General features: G+C 51.6%; 2 protein-coding genes across 5 annotated transcripts in view; one reads left to right on the plus strand and one right to left on the minus strand.

Annotated features, from left to right (window-relative positions):
- SRCIN1 (SRC kinase signaling inhibitor 1) overlaps positions 1–4,743 on the plus strand; it is a 43,450-nt gene extending 38,707 nt beyond the window's left edge. The window contains exon 18 of the mRNA XM_064271150.1: positions 787–4,743. Within this exon, the coding sequence (XP_064127220.1) occupies positions 787–921 (135 nt within the window). The 3' untranslated portion in view covers positions 922–4,743. The remainder of the gene's footprint in view (positions 1–786) is intronic.
- Positions 4,744–10,674: 5,931 nt separating this feature from the next.
- ARHGAP23 (Rho GTPase activating protein 23) overlaps positions 10,675–15,076 on the minus strand; it is a 53,766-nt gene continuing 49,364 nt past the window's right edge. For 2 of the 4 annotated variants that reach the window (XM_064271153.1, XM_064271151.1), the window contains exon 23: positions 10,675–13,760. In XM_064271153.1, coding sequence (XP_064127223.1) covers positions 12,705–13,760 — 1,056 coding nt within the window. In that variant the 3' untranslated portion in view covers positions 10,675–12,704. The remainder of the gene's footprint in view (positions 13,761–15,076) is intronic. The other 2 variants (XM_064271152.1, XM_064271154.1) reach the window with 2 other exon arrangements.

The raw sequence follows: 15,076 nt of genomic DNA on the forward strand, positions 1-15,076 counted from the left end.
GAGAACAAATCTCTAGGACAGGGAGTCTGGTGGAGGTGGGGAGGAGAGAGGGCTGGTATTTCTAGCTATTAGAGCTGGCCGGTAAGCTCAGGACACCCCATGAGGGAGGGAGCTCCCCAAGTGTTACCAGTGTGGCACAACTCAAAGCTGGAGTACCACTGGTGGGAGGCGCAGCAGAGTGCCTGCGTTGGGCAGGGGGCGGAGCTGGACCTGATCAAGGCCTACCCTCCCAGGTTCCAGAGGCTCTTTAGAAGAGTTCTTTCTGGGAAGAACAACTTACTCCTCAGGTCCCTTCACTAGACCTGCTGAGGCTGAAGGGGGCCCGACTGAACTGCTGGCCACTGGCACTAAAAGCCTGCACACCACCAGCCTGGCTGCTCCCCTTTCACCTCCCTGCCAGAAGGGCTGCACCCCTGTTGCAGCTAACATTTCACTTCTTCTTCCTCCCTCCCCTGCCCTCTGCCCACTCTCCCCGTCCCTGCCTGCGTGTCTTGGGCACAGTCTCCCTTGTGCCTCTCTGGTTCTCTCTCTTCTGCCTTCTCTCTTTTCCATCAGTAACTGTGGGCTTCCCAGGTCCTTTTGTCCAACCCCACGCTCCCCTACCTCCTTTCTGCCCCTGCTTCGCCCCCTCCTCCCACTCTCTCCAGATCCCCCTCTGGTTTCTTCCTTTTGCAGTTAATTTTCTTTTGAATTTGTTGAAGTTTCTCATTTTTAAAGCTTTGATTGGGGGCCAGTGTAAAGGCTCTCCCTTCCTCTCTCTGACCCCTGACCCCTTTTTTGTTCCAGGCCACTAAACCATCCAAAGAGATGAGCGGGTCAAATGAGACCTCGAGCCCAGTCTCAGAAAAGCCTTCGGCTTCCAGAACCTCTATCCCCGTATTGACTTCTTTTGGGGCGAGGAATTCTTCCATCTCCTTCTAGAAGCCCCCTCACACCTCCACCCCAGCCTGTCTCCCTCCCTCACCCCTGCCATTTCTCTCCTTCCCCACTCTTCTTCCCTTCATCTTCACCCCGCCTCCCCCCATTCTCCAGATTCCCTGAAGGGTTTGCCACTGGCGTGGCCTCCTCAGCTGTCTACACCCATCCCCTCTTGGTGTTTTTGGTTTTTAAATGACTCACTTTTAATTATCTTTTTTTAAAAAGCAAAACAGTAAAACTAAAAACCAAACACACCACCTTCCCTTGATTTCCTATTCCAAAATGGCCTCCTGTTGGCCCACTTCCTGTCACTCCCTTTTCTCTTTCACCACTCTTCCTCCCAAGTCCGTCCTGCAGTGTCTGCACCCTCCCTTCGCCTCCCTGCCTTCCCCCTAACTTCCCAAGAGAACTCCAAACAAACCCTGAGCCACGGAGACTTGGAGCAGGCTGCGAGAGATTCACTTCCCTCTTACTTGGATACCTTCCTGGAGGAACACCTGGACGTTGGACCAACCCCGATATCAGGCTGGAAAATGGGATGTGGGGAGACTCTGGCCCCGGAGATGGCCTCACTCCCTGTCCAACCTCGGGACAAGACTGAACTCTGCTGCTACCCTGCACCCCTCCACTCATGCTCCCGTGGGCCTGGCATCACCATGAACAGGCTGGAGATGGAGGTGGGAGTTTGAGAGGCCTTAGAGTATGTGTGAGGCCGTGGAATCTGTGTATACTTGGAGAGGAGCTTGCTTACTGGGACTCACTGTACTGGCCGTAAGGAGCATCCTGGCCTGTGCTGAGGAGAGGAAGCATGCCATTTTGGGCTTTGCTGGCTGTGGAGGGTGGGTGGAGCAGGCAGCCATCACTGGGGCACTGCCTGGGACAGGGCAGCCCCAAAGAGGGGTACTGGGTACTTTTAGTTTCCTAATTTAGCACTTTAAATGACATTAACTTATTTAATGGGAGTGGGGTGGGCAAGAATGAGGGGCCTAAAAAATTAGATTTTGAGGCCTGGAGGGTGGGAAGGGTTTGGTTGTGAGGAAAACTAGAGATGGAGTTGATGGGGACAGTGAAGACACTCTGACCCCACTGGTAGGGGGGTGACTTGATCTCCCTTTGAGGGTTTTCAGGGAGGGGGTAAGACCTGATATTTAAATGGAGAGCTGGTGACCCCAAGTGAGATTCTTGAGGGTACCTGAGGGCTTGACCAGCTCTGGCCTGTGGATGGCCTGAGGGCGCAGATTGTAGAGACTGGCTTTAGGCTGGGTCTTGGAGAGGGAGAAGAGACCAATTGTCGTTCTCAGCCCTAGCGCCCCCAGAGGGAAAAGTGAGGGGCCTGCAGGGAGGCTCTGTGGGTGGGGAGGGGGAGGAGGATGGAGTGAGGAGTCCCAGGGAGCAGGGTTCTGATTTGGAGCACAAAGCGGGGTAAGCCCAGGGGAGGGGGGAGTTGGGATTAGCTCCCCCGCCAGCTAGCACAGAAAGAAGGAGCCACTGAAGGGGGGGAATCCTAGACTTGGACTCCTGCTCTGGGGCCTGGCAGGGGGTATAGGTCAGCACCTGGGGAGAGCCAGGGGTTTGGGGAGGACGGGGCAGCTGGGTGTGTTTCTTCATTTCTTTTTTTGTTGTTGTTGTTGTTGTTTTTTTGGTTGGTTCATCCTTGTTTTTTAGCTTCTGATCATTTTTGTACAAAGGCAAGCAAGCCTTTTTGAAAAATAACAAAAGAAGAGGAAAAAAAATCCCTCCTAAAAAAACCCCTGGAAAATGGAAAAAAAAAAAAAGGACTCCATAAATGATGCAATTACTTTTAATTGCAGGCAACTCTTTACATTTAAGTGAAGTGTCTTAACATTTTATATTGTTTTAAAAATATATTTACATATTATATATATAATATACGTAATATAAATATATATAAATATTTAAAAAAGAAAAAAAAAAAGGAAAAAGAAAACCACGGCACTCTCTCCCTGGCCGCAGTTTTGGCGGGGGAGGAGATTCGAGGGTGGGCCCATTGGCCTGGCTTCTGTGGTCCAGTGACAAGGTTTGGTTTGATTTGGCTGTACAGAGACCCTCTGACTTGGAAGGGGAGGGGGGAGTGGTGCCCCCTCCTCCCTCCACTCCATTACTCTTCGCTTGCTACTCTTTGCTTGCCCCCACCTCCCTCCCTCCCTTTGCCCGGTGACCTGAATTCGTGCCCCACCGTCATTGTCCTGAGTTGAATGTCCCTTTGTGGGGGGAAGGGGCAGTGTCCATCCTTGAGGAGCAGATGGAGGGAGCCATGTGCCCTGCCCCATTTGCCCAAGTAGAGTCCAGTGGGATTTGCATCTTTCTCTGACTTTGGTTCTTGCACATTTATGGTCTGGGAGGCATTTGCGTGGAGTTGTGTGCAGCCTGAGTGTGTGCGTGTGTGCACTTGTGTGTAGGGAAGCATGTGTGCAGATGCACAGAGCATGCGTGCACAGGCGTGACCTACCACATGTATGTCCCGGGAGGCTTGCACACATAGGTATATATAGCCTGTTTGGGCTGGCACGTGCCTATTGCATGCTGGTGTGTGCGGAGCTTTGTGGGTGAGGCCGTGTGCGGTGGGTGTGTGCAGATGTGTGTAGCTGTGAGAGACTTGTATGTGTGGGGGCCACATGTGTGGACAGAGGCCTGTACGTGGAGATGCGTAAGAACCGTGTGGAAGGTATGTGCTCTTGCGGTGTGCATGCGTGCACGAGGGTGAGCTGGTGCAGACCCAGGTGTGTGGGAGTGTGTGCGTGTGTTTCCCATCACCCTGCACCACTCGCTCTGGCTCCCCTCCCTGTCCCAAGCCCCCCACCCCAGGCCCCTCAAAGCCCACAGCACGTCGATGCCCCCCAGCTGCATGCGCCTCGCTGCTCTGTCCATCAGTGTGTGCTTGACCAAGAGAAAACTAAAGACGTCTGGGGGGACCACTGTACCTGGTTCCCCCCAACCCCCACCCACTGTGCTGTTACTCACATGGGGGGTTTCTCTCCTGCCCCTTCCACAATATACTGTTTCCCCAAGAGCCTCTGGCCCAAGGCTCTGAGTGGGTCCCAGGTGGGAGTCCCCCCCAGGGTGAGCTCAGCCTCACCCCCTGCCCGTCCACCCTGTAGGGCCGTGTTGGTGTAGCAGTGATGGCTTCTGTGGATACTCTGTGACCTCTGTCGGTGTAACCTGATAACTTCTAAATGGAAAGGGTTGCTGTGTTTTCTCCGTCTCTCTCTTTTTTAATGTCCTTTTTTCTTCTCCCCACTTCCCTGCACTCTTTCCTTTTCGGTTTTTCTACCCGAGTGTTTGGGGCTTTAATAAAACTTGTTTCTTTTTCCTCTCCTGGATTTCCTTCCCATAGACTGCTGTCTGATTATTTCTCATCTTCATCCTTGAGGGCCTGGAAGATGCTGGGGATGGGGGGAGGACAGAGGACCCCGGACAGCCAGTTTCCTCCACAGTTCAGCAAGCAGGGGCGTGAAGGAAGGGGAGTGGACACAGGGGCCATGGGGCTGGTGCTGCCCCTAAGGTTTTAGGAGAACCAGCACTATCCTGGACGCTGGAGGGGAACACTACTAACTCTGAGGGGTCTGCTCTCGGCCAGGTGCTCCAGGCGACATCCAGTCACATCCTCACAGCCATAAGTAAGATAGCTACTGGCACTACTTAACATCTGCTAATGACAAAGCATTTTTTTAAATGACAAAGCCAAGGCTCAGTGACGTCAGGAGTCTCTCCCAGTGTTGCACAGTAAATTGCAGAGCCAGGATTGGAGTCCAGCTCCCCCTGACCCTAGAGCAGTGAGTGCTTTTCCCCCAAAACCAGGCAGTCCTTTGGGTCAGGTCTTGGCCTCTTGTTTTTTGGGAGGGTGACCCTTCATGGTGTCTGCCTGTCCTTTCTAGACCAGCAGCTTCCAAACTTAAAAAAAAAAACCCGAAGTAAGAAATACATTTCCGTTGAACTGGCAGATGTTGTTATTATATATATATTTTTACAACAATAAAGAAAGAAACACTTTTTACATCTCAACCCAGTAGCTGCGTATATACACCCATATACTTGATGAGCTTACCACACACAATCCCCGCTTTTCTGCTAAATTCCATTTTGTTCTAAAAATTTTGGTCACAACTCACTGAGTTGATTTCATGACACTCTAATGGGTCAAAACTCACATTTTGAGAAATGCTAGTCTGAAGCTCTGATTTCAGCCCCGCTCATGGTACATTTCTCCTTTCTCCTACTCAAAGGCCTGATGGTCCCACTTACCCCATGGTCTCCTCTGAGACTGGAAGGTCCCTGAGAGGAGAATTACCCCAGGTTCCCATTGATTCTGGATGGATGGGGGTCCGGGATTCTGACCCTGTAGCCAGCAAGCTGCCCCAGCCCTTCCAGACCAGCACATCAGAGTCCATCCAGCCTGACCTGCCACTGAGTGGGCTAAACGTCCTGATTGGGTGTTTCAGGTTTTCCTGGAATTCTGAAGGCTGTACCACTATTCTGGCATGTTCTAAGGGTCTTTATGGCTGTCCTTCCAGGCATTCTGTTGCTTGGCTGAGATCTAGGGAATTACTGGGTCACTCCTAACCCACCCCGCCCCACTGCCTTTACTTCTATCCCATCCACATCCCAAGCCCCCAGCAGCCTGGGCCCCAATCTTTGGACTTGCAGGCAGCTAGGCCTCATCCTACCCAGACCATCCCTTATGTCCTTTTTAGAGAATCATCAGATCTTGCCTTCTTTCTTCTATCCCATTGCCAGAAATCTGGGCGAGTAGCCAAAAATCCCCTCATTTCTCAGAATTACCGTACTCAGTGGCAGTTTAAGATCAAGCAAAAAATGGGACTATCAACTGCGTGCCAGGAGTTATGCCGGGCTCTTCATCTTCAAATATGTGCCGGGTGTCTCCTTGTCAGTGGCTGCTCATCTACTCACTGCGACTATGGCTCAGTCTAGCAGGGGAGCCAGCCAGAACCAAGAACACAAATACCTGTGCGAAATCATCACAGATGGTGACCAGTGCCAGGAAGGAAACAGGCGTGCAACAGCTGTGGCAGTGAGTAATGGGAGGGAAGACCCACCTCAGAGGGGATGACCAGGCCCTGAGGTCGTGTTTGAGTGGAGACCTTAACAATAAGGAGACGCTTTGTGAGAGCTGGTGGGCAAGTGTTCTGGGCAGAAGAAATAGCAAGTTCAAAGGCCCTGAGGTGGGACATCATCTGTGGGTTCCAGAAAATGAATGAAACTCAACAGAATGAAGAAGAGAAAGGGGGCATGTGGTGAAGTTGGAGTGGTGGCCATATGAGGCCTTGAGGACTGTGGCTAGGTTCCTTCTCAACTGTGGAAAACAACTGGGGGAGGGCTTTAAGCAAGAAAATGACATGGGACTGACTACTTAAGAAGGTACCTCTGGCTGCGTTGTGGAGAAGAGACAGGGCTGGGCAGGGCAGGAGTGAGTGCAGAGCAATCATTTAGGGAAAGGTAATAGATGCTTGGCTGCTAACCCAAAGGTAGGAGGTTTGAGTCCACCCAGAGGTGCCTTGAAAGAAAGGCCTGGTGATCTACTTCCCAAAAATCAGCCATTGAAAACCCTGTGGAGCACAGTTCTACTCTTAACACATACGAGATCGCTGTGAGTTGGAATTGACCCAACAGTCACTGTTGTGTTTTTTTTAAATGACCAATGCCTGGACTCATTCAAGCCTAACAACTGTATGGATGAGAGAAGGAAAAATTGAATCTGATATTTGCAACTATGAAGTAATAGAGCCAAATTTCAAATCCAGAACTTACCCCTCTCACTAAAACCAGTTGCTGTCGAGTTGAGTCGCTTCATTTGTATTTTCTTTCTCAGGAGAGAAATCAGCTGATCTTGGCTACCAGATTCATTCTGGGTTCCGTTTGTGCCCTTTTCCTGGGCTTAGACTTATCCTGCTTCCACCACTTACTAGCTGCATGACCTTGGGCAAGTTACTTAACCACTCTGTGTGTCATATAAAGAGGAGATAACAATAGTGTGGAGCTCAAGAGTGTTGAAAGATTGGCTTAAGACCTAAAGCCCTTGGAGCTGGTGCTGAGCACACAGTCACACTAGCTATTGTTACTGTCTTCATATAGGTCTAGGTCTAAGTTCATTTGCCTGACAAAAACAACCTGGGCGGGGGGGGCGGGGGCAGGGATTTAATGATCAACTGAGCTCTTCCCAGAAACCCAGGTGCTCCTTGGGGCAGTTCTACTCTGTCCTATAGGGTCGCTATGAGTCGGAATCAACTCGACGGCAATGGGGTTTGGTTTGGTTTTTTGAGCTCTTTCCAGCTTCAGGGCTCCTGCCCACGTTCTCTTTGAAGAATGTCACCTGTTCTTCCTACAGATGGACACTGGGCTCCTCAGGGGCAACCCGGAAGATGTTAGGGGAAACTATGGAGCCATGACACAGAAAAAGCAGTTTACCCCCTGTTCTAAGCTTGTTGTTGTTAGGTGTCATCGAGTTGGTTCCGACTCATAGCAACCCTCTGCACAACAGAATGAAACACTGTCCGGTCCTGCGCCATCCTTACAATCGTTATCCTTGAGCTCATTGTTGCAGCCACTGTGTCAATCCACCTCGTTGAGGGTCTTCCTCTTTTCCGCTAACCCTGTACTCTGCCAAGCATGATGTCCTTCTCCAGGGACTGATCCCTCCTGACAACGTGTCCAAGGTATGTGAGACGCAGTCTCGCCATCCTTGCTTCTAAGGAGCATTCTGGTTGTACTTCTTCTAAGACAGATTTGTTTGTTCTTTGGGCAGTCCGTGGTATATTCAATATTCTTCGCCAACACCACAATTCAAAGGTGTCAACTCTTCTTCGGTCTTCCTTATTCATTGTCCAGCTTTCACATGCATATGAGGTGATTGAAAATACCATGGCTTGGGTCAGGCGCACCTTAGTCTTCAGGGTGACATCTTTACTCTTCAACACTTTGAAGAGGTCCTTTGCAGCAGATTTGCCCAATGCAATGCATCTTTTGATTTCTTGACTGCTGCTTCCATGGCTGTTGATCGTGGATCCAAGTAAAATGAAATCCTTGACAACTTCAATCTTTTCTCCGTTTATCATGATGTTGCTCATTGGTCCAGTTGAGAGGATTTTTGTTTTCTTTATGTTGAGGTGTAATCCATACTGAAGGCTGTGGTCTTTGATCTTCATTAGTAAATACTTCAAGTCCTCTTCACTTTCAGCAAGCAAGGTTGTGTCTTCTGCATAACGCAGGTTGTTAATGAGTCTTCCTCCAATCCTGATGCCCTGTTCTTCTTCATATAGTCCAGCTTCTCCTATTATTTGTTCCGCATACAGATTAAGTAGGTATGGTGAAAGAATACAATCCTGACACACACCTTTCCTGACTTTAAACCAATCAGTATCCCCTTGTTCTGTCCGAACAACTGCCTCTTGATCTATGTAAAGGTTCCTCATGAGCACTATGAAGTGGTCTGGAATTCCCATTCTTTGCAGTGTTATCCATAGTTTGTTATGATCCACACAGTCAAATGCCTTTGCATAATCAATAAAACACAGGTAAACATCCTTCTGGTATTTTCTGCTTTCAGCCAGGATCCATCTGACATCAACAATGATATCCCTGGTTCCACATCCTCTTCTGAAACCGGCCTGAATTTCTGGCAGTTTCCTGTCGATACACTGCTGTAGCCGTTTTTGAATGATCTTCAGCAGAATTTTGCTTGAGTGTGATATTAATGATATTGTTCTATAATTTCCACATTCGGTTGGCTCACCTTTCTTGGGAATAGGCATAAATATGGATCTCTTCCAATCAGTTGCCCAGGAAGCTGTCTTCCATATTTCTTGGCATAGATGAGTGAGCACCTCCAGCGCTGCATCTGTTTGTTGAAACATCTCAATTGATATTCCATCAATTCCTGGAGGCTTGTTTTTTGCCAATGCCTTCAGAGCAGCTTGGACTTCTTCCTTCAGTACCATTGGTTCCTGATCATATGCCACCTCTTGAAATGGTTGAATATTGACTAATTCTTTTTGGTATGATGACTGTGTATTCCTTCCATCTTCTTTTGATGCTTCCTGCATCATTTAATATTTTCCCCATAGAATCCTTCACTATTGTAACTCGAGGCTTGAATTTTTCTTCAGTTCTTTCAGCTTGAGAAATGCTGAGCGTGTTCTTCCCTTTTGGTTTTCCATATCCAGCTCTTTGCACATGTCATTATAATACTTTACTTTGTCTTCTCAAGAGGCCCTTTGAAATCTTCTGTTCAGTTTTTTACTTCATGAATTCTTCCTTTTGCTTTAGCTGCTCGACGCTCAAGAGCAAGTTTCAGAGTCTCCTCTGACATCCACCTTGGCCTTTTCTTTCTTTCCTTTCAGTGACCTCTTGCTTTCTTCATGGATGATATCCTTGATGTCGTTCCACAACTCATCTAGTCTTCAGTCACTAGTGTTCAATGCATCAAATCTATTCTTGAGATGCTTTCTAAATTCAGGTGGGATATACTCAAGGTCATATTTTGGCTCTCGTGGACTTGATCTGATTTTCTTCAGTTTCAGCTTGAACTTGCATATGAGCAATTGATGGTTTGTTCCACAGTCGGCCCCTGACCTTGTTCTGACTGATGATATTGAGCTTTTCCATTGTCTCTTTCCACAGATGTGGTCAATTTGATTTTTGTGTGTTCCTTCTGGTGAGGTCCATGTGTATAGTCACCGTTTATGTTGGTGAAAGAAGGTGTTTGCAATGAAGAAGTCGCTGGTCTTGCAAAATTCTATCATTTGATCTCCGGCATTGTTTCTATCACCAAGGCCATATTTTCCAAGTACTGATCCTTCTTCTTTGTTTCCAACTTTTGCATTCCAATCGCCAGTAATTATCAATGCATCTTGGTTGCATGTTCGATCAATTTCAGACTGCAGCAGTTGATAAAAATCTTCTATTTCTTCATCTTTGGCCCTAGTGGTTGGTGCGTTAATTTGAATAATAGCCGTATTAACTGGTCTTCCTTGTAGGCATGTGGATATTATCCTATCACTGACAGCGTTGTGCTTCAGGATAGCTCTTGAAACGTTCTTTTTTGACGATGAATTCGACACCATTCCTCTTCGAGTTGTCATTCCCAGCACAGTAGACTATATGATTGTCCGATTCAAAATGGCCAATACCAGTCCATTTCAGCTCACTAATGCCTAGGATATTGATGTTTATTCATTCCATTTCATTTTTGATGATTTCCAATTTTCCTAGATTCATACTTCGTACATTCCAGGTTCTAATTATTAATGGATGTTTGCAGCTGTTTCTTCTCATTTTGAGTCGTGCCACATCAGCAAATGAAGGTCCCGAAAGCTTTACCCCATCCATGTCATTAAGGTCAAGTCTACTTTGAGGAGGCAGCTCTTTCCTAGTCATCTTTTGAGTGCCTTCCAACCTGGGGGGGCTCATCTTCCAGCACTATATCAGACAATGTTCTGCTGCTCTTCATAAGGTTTTCACTGGCTAATGCTTTTCAGAAGTAGACTGCTGGGTCCTTCTTCCTATTCTGTCTTAGTCTGGAAGTTCAGCTGAAATCTGTCCTCCATGGGTGACCCTGCTGGTATCTGAATACCGGTGACATAGCTTCCAGCATCACAGCAAGACACAAGCCCCCACAGTACGACAAACTGACAGACACGTGGGGGGTTCTAAGCTTTCATATGAGAATAAGACAATGGGCAACACCCACACTGCCCTTTTGAGATATTATCTGGGCCTGGAGTGCCTATGATGACAGCTGGCCAGGATGGCCCCCTCAGGGCATGGGCCTTGCCCAAACCCCTGTCTGCTGGGCAGCATCTCACCTCAGGGAGGTTTGGGGGCCTCTGGGACCATTCTGAAGGGAATCCAGGATCCAGGCCTGAGAAGGAAGGTCCCTGTGCACCTGTCTGACCTCTGCAAGGATACCAAGAACAGGGGCTTGGAAACCAGCACCTTCCCCAGGAATGAAGGTCATCCACTCTTCCAGCCTACATTCTGAGCCTGTGTCATCGCTCACACCAGTCTCCCATGACACCTATAAAGCTTCCAGGAGGAAGAGATTTGCCCCCACCCACCACAGCCTGGTCCTCCACCTGCTACTGCCTGGCCCAGCCCCCGCTGCCCTCCCTTCTAGGCTGGGTACCTTGCTCTCCCATCTCAGCCCTGCTCTGGCCCTCTCCTCCCTCCAAAACAATTGAGACAGCTGACTCACACCTCAAGGAAAGCCATTTATTTCCAAGATAGACTGTACTTTTAAGACAGGACTTTTCAGAAGCAGGACATCTTAGTTGTCGCCTAGAGAGGTGTGTCAGGGACACAGTGAAGGAGACATGCGGATGTGGGGCAGGGGGGCTTTACCCAACACTGTTACAGCACTTTTTAAAATGAGCAAAACATCTTTAAAAATCCTTATAAATTCTTTATAATATGTTACACATTTAGAGACAATATTTACAGTAAAAGGAGGGGGGAGGGAGGAGTCTACTTTACAGCAAATCTTTGCAGAAAACAAGAGGACTGATAGACGTGGCTGTGGGTTCACAGCCCCACTTGGGCTTCCCTGGAATGAGTGAGGGGGTGTGGGGGGAGGCCAGGTGCTCTGCCATCTGTATCTATTTACAATGTGTGGAGAGGGGAGGGGGCTGGGTCCTGCCCATCCTGAAGGAACAGCCCAGCTCAGACCCCATACGTGCGCGCGCGTGCGCATGTGTGTGTGTGTGTGTGAGAAAGAGAAGCAGGACAGAGACAGGGCCACCAGTGGTGTTTCTGACTCCCCCCTCCTAAGGGGTGAGAGTAGGGGTCTGTGTGCCTGAGTTGTGGAAGCACAGGGGGCACAGCTGGAAGAACAAAAGAGAGGCAAGGGAGGTACCAGCAGGGGGGACCCTGCATACTCCCCAAACTGTCTGGGGAACAGGCAACTCCCCTTAGTCAAAGCCCTTGGGGGGGCGGCTTAAAAAAAAAAACAAACCAAACCCATTGCCAATGAGTCAATTTCGACTCATAGAGACCCGATAGGGGTGTGGCTTGGGGGTTGGCAAAGGGATGGGTGAGGGGGAAAGTAGCCTGGTGGGGGTCTCAGTCCCGCCTCTGCAGAGTGGCCCCACCCCCTTCTCTGGCTTGCCTGACAAATAGGGGGACAGGATCCCCATGCGCTTTGTCTGGTGGGGAGCTCTGGGAGGATGAGGGGAAGGAAGGAACAGGAGTGGCAGAAGCAGCTACTGGAAACACCTCTGGACAGTGACTACACACACTCGTGCACACAGGCCCTCCTCCCCCGTGGACACCACCACCCAACACACATACACAGCCCACTCTTTTACTCAGGAGCTAAGGGGGGCAGGGCAGGGAGAGGAAAGAAGCGAACGGCCAGCATTACCCAGTGTCTTTCCTTTAGTCTGAAATTTGGGGATTCACTACCCACACCCCATAGTGGGCAAGGGCCCCTAAGGGCAGACACAGAACGACCCAGGAGGGCACACTCTGTCACTAATCCAGGGGACCCCCAGCAGCCCTGTGCTGAGCCGGGCCCGTCCCCTCTCCTCTCCCTCTAACTCCACGTCTCCCTCTCTTCCACTCCTCTTCCTCCAGCCAGCCTGCCTTCTCTGCCCACCCCACCACCTCCAGCACACAAGCTAGAGATGCGGCCTGCAGCTCCCAGTCCGACGCACCGAGGGGCACCAAAACTGGGGAAGGGGTGCAAACCAGAGGAGGCTCCCCGTTCCCCAGAGGCTCCAGGGAGGGCTAGGGCCCGGGGACGCGGGCGGGGCGGGTCACAGACACCGGTGGAGGCGGGCAGCAGCCGAGCGGCGCGGGGGCTGGCTCTGCGCGGCTCCGGGCTCCCCCATTGCCGGGGGCAGCGAAGCCGCGGATGACGAGGCCCGCGCCTTAGTGGACTCCAGGCTGCTGAGGCCCGAGTCCTTGTTGTCACTGTGCGCCCGAGGGCCCGCGGGCTCTGGGGGGCCCCCGCCGCCCAGCTCCTTCCACTCGTTGAAGTTGAGGTCGGTCAACGGACTCTGCACCACGACTGTGTGGCGGCGCCAGCTGCTGCGGCGCCGCCGCGTCTCTGGCGACAGCGGCCGCCGAAGCCGCACCGCCAGCATGTCGTCCGCGGTGCCGCGAAGACGCAGCCGCAGCGCCTCGATGCGCGAGGGCCGAGACACCAGCGCCGCGGCGGACGCCGGAGGGCGCAGCGACTCCTGGCTGCTGGAGGACGCCGAGCCGAGCAGCTCGGCGACGCGGGGTCCTGTCCGGCCCGCGCCCTCGCCGTCCGGGCGGCTCCGGGACAGGCGGCGCCGCGCCAGGGTATCGCAGGGGATCAGGTGGTGCGAGCTGAAGGAGGGCCGGCGCGCCAGGCGCCCCGCGGGTCCCGCGCTGGCCGCGCCCGCCTCGGTGTCCGTCTCCACGTGGCTCAGCTCGCTGCGCTCGTCGTCCGCCTCGTCCCCAGCGCCCGCCCTCCTGCCCCCGGCGCCGGAGCACACGCTGCGGTCCATGGTGGACAGGGTTGAGTAGCCCGAGACGATGGAGCGCGTGTCCGCGGCCGGCCGCTCCTCTGGCGCCGCTGAGGGGCTGAGGCGCCCGGGGACCTCCGGGGCAGCGGCACCCGGCAGCTGCCCCTCCGGCAGGTCCTGGGTCCCCGGCAACGGCGCCCCCGCCCCGGGCTTGTGCGCCTCTTGCTCCGAGTCGTCGTCGGTGCTGCTGCCCAGTCCCCGCGCCTCACGCCGCTTCTTCCGCTTGCGGTTGACGGCCGAGATGAAGGAGATCGCCAGCATCTCCCGGGCGTACGGCTCTTTCTTGGGGGCCCACGAGCCCTGTGCGGGGAGACAGGTCTGTATGCTGGAGGTGGTCAGACGCGCCAGTGTTGCCCTCTCTCCTAGCCCCAGGCTTGAGGGCCTCAAAGCCCTCCATAGGCCCACCCGTACAGCTCCACACCCCAGCACCCAATTTCAACAGGTCCAAACCAAGTCCATGCCCTCATCATAAAAAGAACCCATCTCAGTTGGAGTGTCATTATCCTCTCTGAAGACTCCTTCAGCGTCCCAGTCCTCAATCTTGAAGCCTCCTCAGCACCCCTTGTGTACTCCAGACCCTCAACTCTAGCCTCACCCCCACACCCAATTTCTACTCCATTATCCATATCCAGCACCAGAGAAATCCTGTTAAACACAGCTCTGGTAGTAACAGTCTCTCAATAGTGAATAATATTTGAAGTTTGAACCCATTTTGCAACTTATTTCTTTGTTCCTTTCTCTGACCACAAGCTCCTACCCTCTTCCCTCTCCACTCACTTCCACCCCAAAACCTGCCTTTCCTGGTACTTAATATAACCTGCCAGACTTTAATTCTTCCCCTTCCCCTCTGCACTTCAGCATTTCAACCACCACCCCCCTCCCCCGCCAGCTCCCCACCCCAGCAATCCCCAGCCCAGAACACTCCAACCCCAGCTTCTGCTGCCAAAAGTTGCCCAAAAATCCTGTATAAGCCATTGAGTGCAGTCGCCCCGTGGTTGTGATTTTCACCCCCAAGCTGCCAACCTTACCTGTACCAGCTCACTGCTAAGCCCTGTGCGTGCTTTCCAATCTGTCCTTCCTTGATCTCCCTGAAGAGCCCACACTGACCATCATTACCTCCTCATGCTGGTTTTCATTCACCCTTTCTGGCCTCCCCTCTGCCTCTTGGTAGAGAAATCAGTGTTCCCCAGCATCCCACCACCTGCTCTCGAGACCTCTCTTTCCAAACCAAACTCTCTCTTGACCTCCAGAACTCTTCTTGCATCTGTGACTCTACCTGAGTTCCTGCAGGCACCTAACTCAACCTATCTGGAACTACATTATCCAACTTACCCCTGCCCCAAACTGACTCTATTTGTATGGTCATCTGACTCTTCCCTCCCCGCCAAACCACAGCCAAGACGTCTTACTTCTCCTTCTAAAATGACTTCCAAAGCCAGCTCTTCCCGTCTTCTGTTCAGTCTCTCTGCCTTTTCTGGACCTTTCCACCCTCTCCTCACAGGGCTCCCTATCTCCGCCCTTGCCTCACTGCATTCTCTCCTCCTCCTCAGCAATGGTTCTGTGACTTGCCTGGTGCTTAGAGACCCAGATAGAAATGAGCCCAGGTTGACCAGCCCACATTTAGCTGGTTTCAT

This window comes from Loxodonta africana, chromosome 18 (assembly GCF_030014295.1).
Source record: "Loxodonta africana isolate mLoxAfr1 chromosome 18, mLoxAfr1.hap2, whole genome shotgun sequence".
NCBI lineage: Eukaryota > Metazoa > Chordata > Mammalia > Proboscidea > Elephantidae > Loxodonta > Loxodonta africana.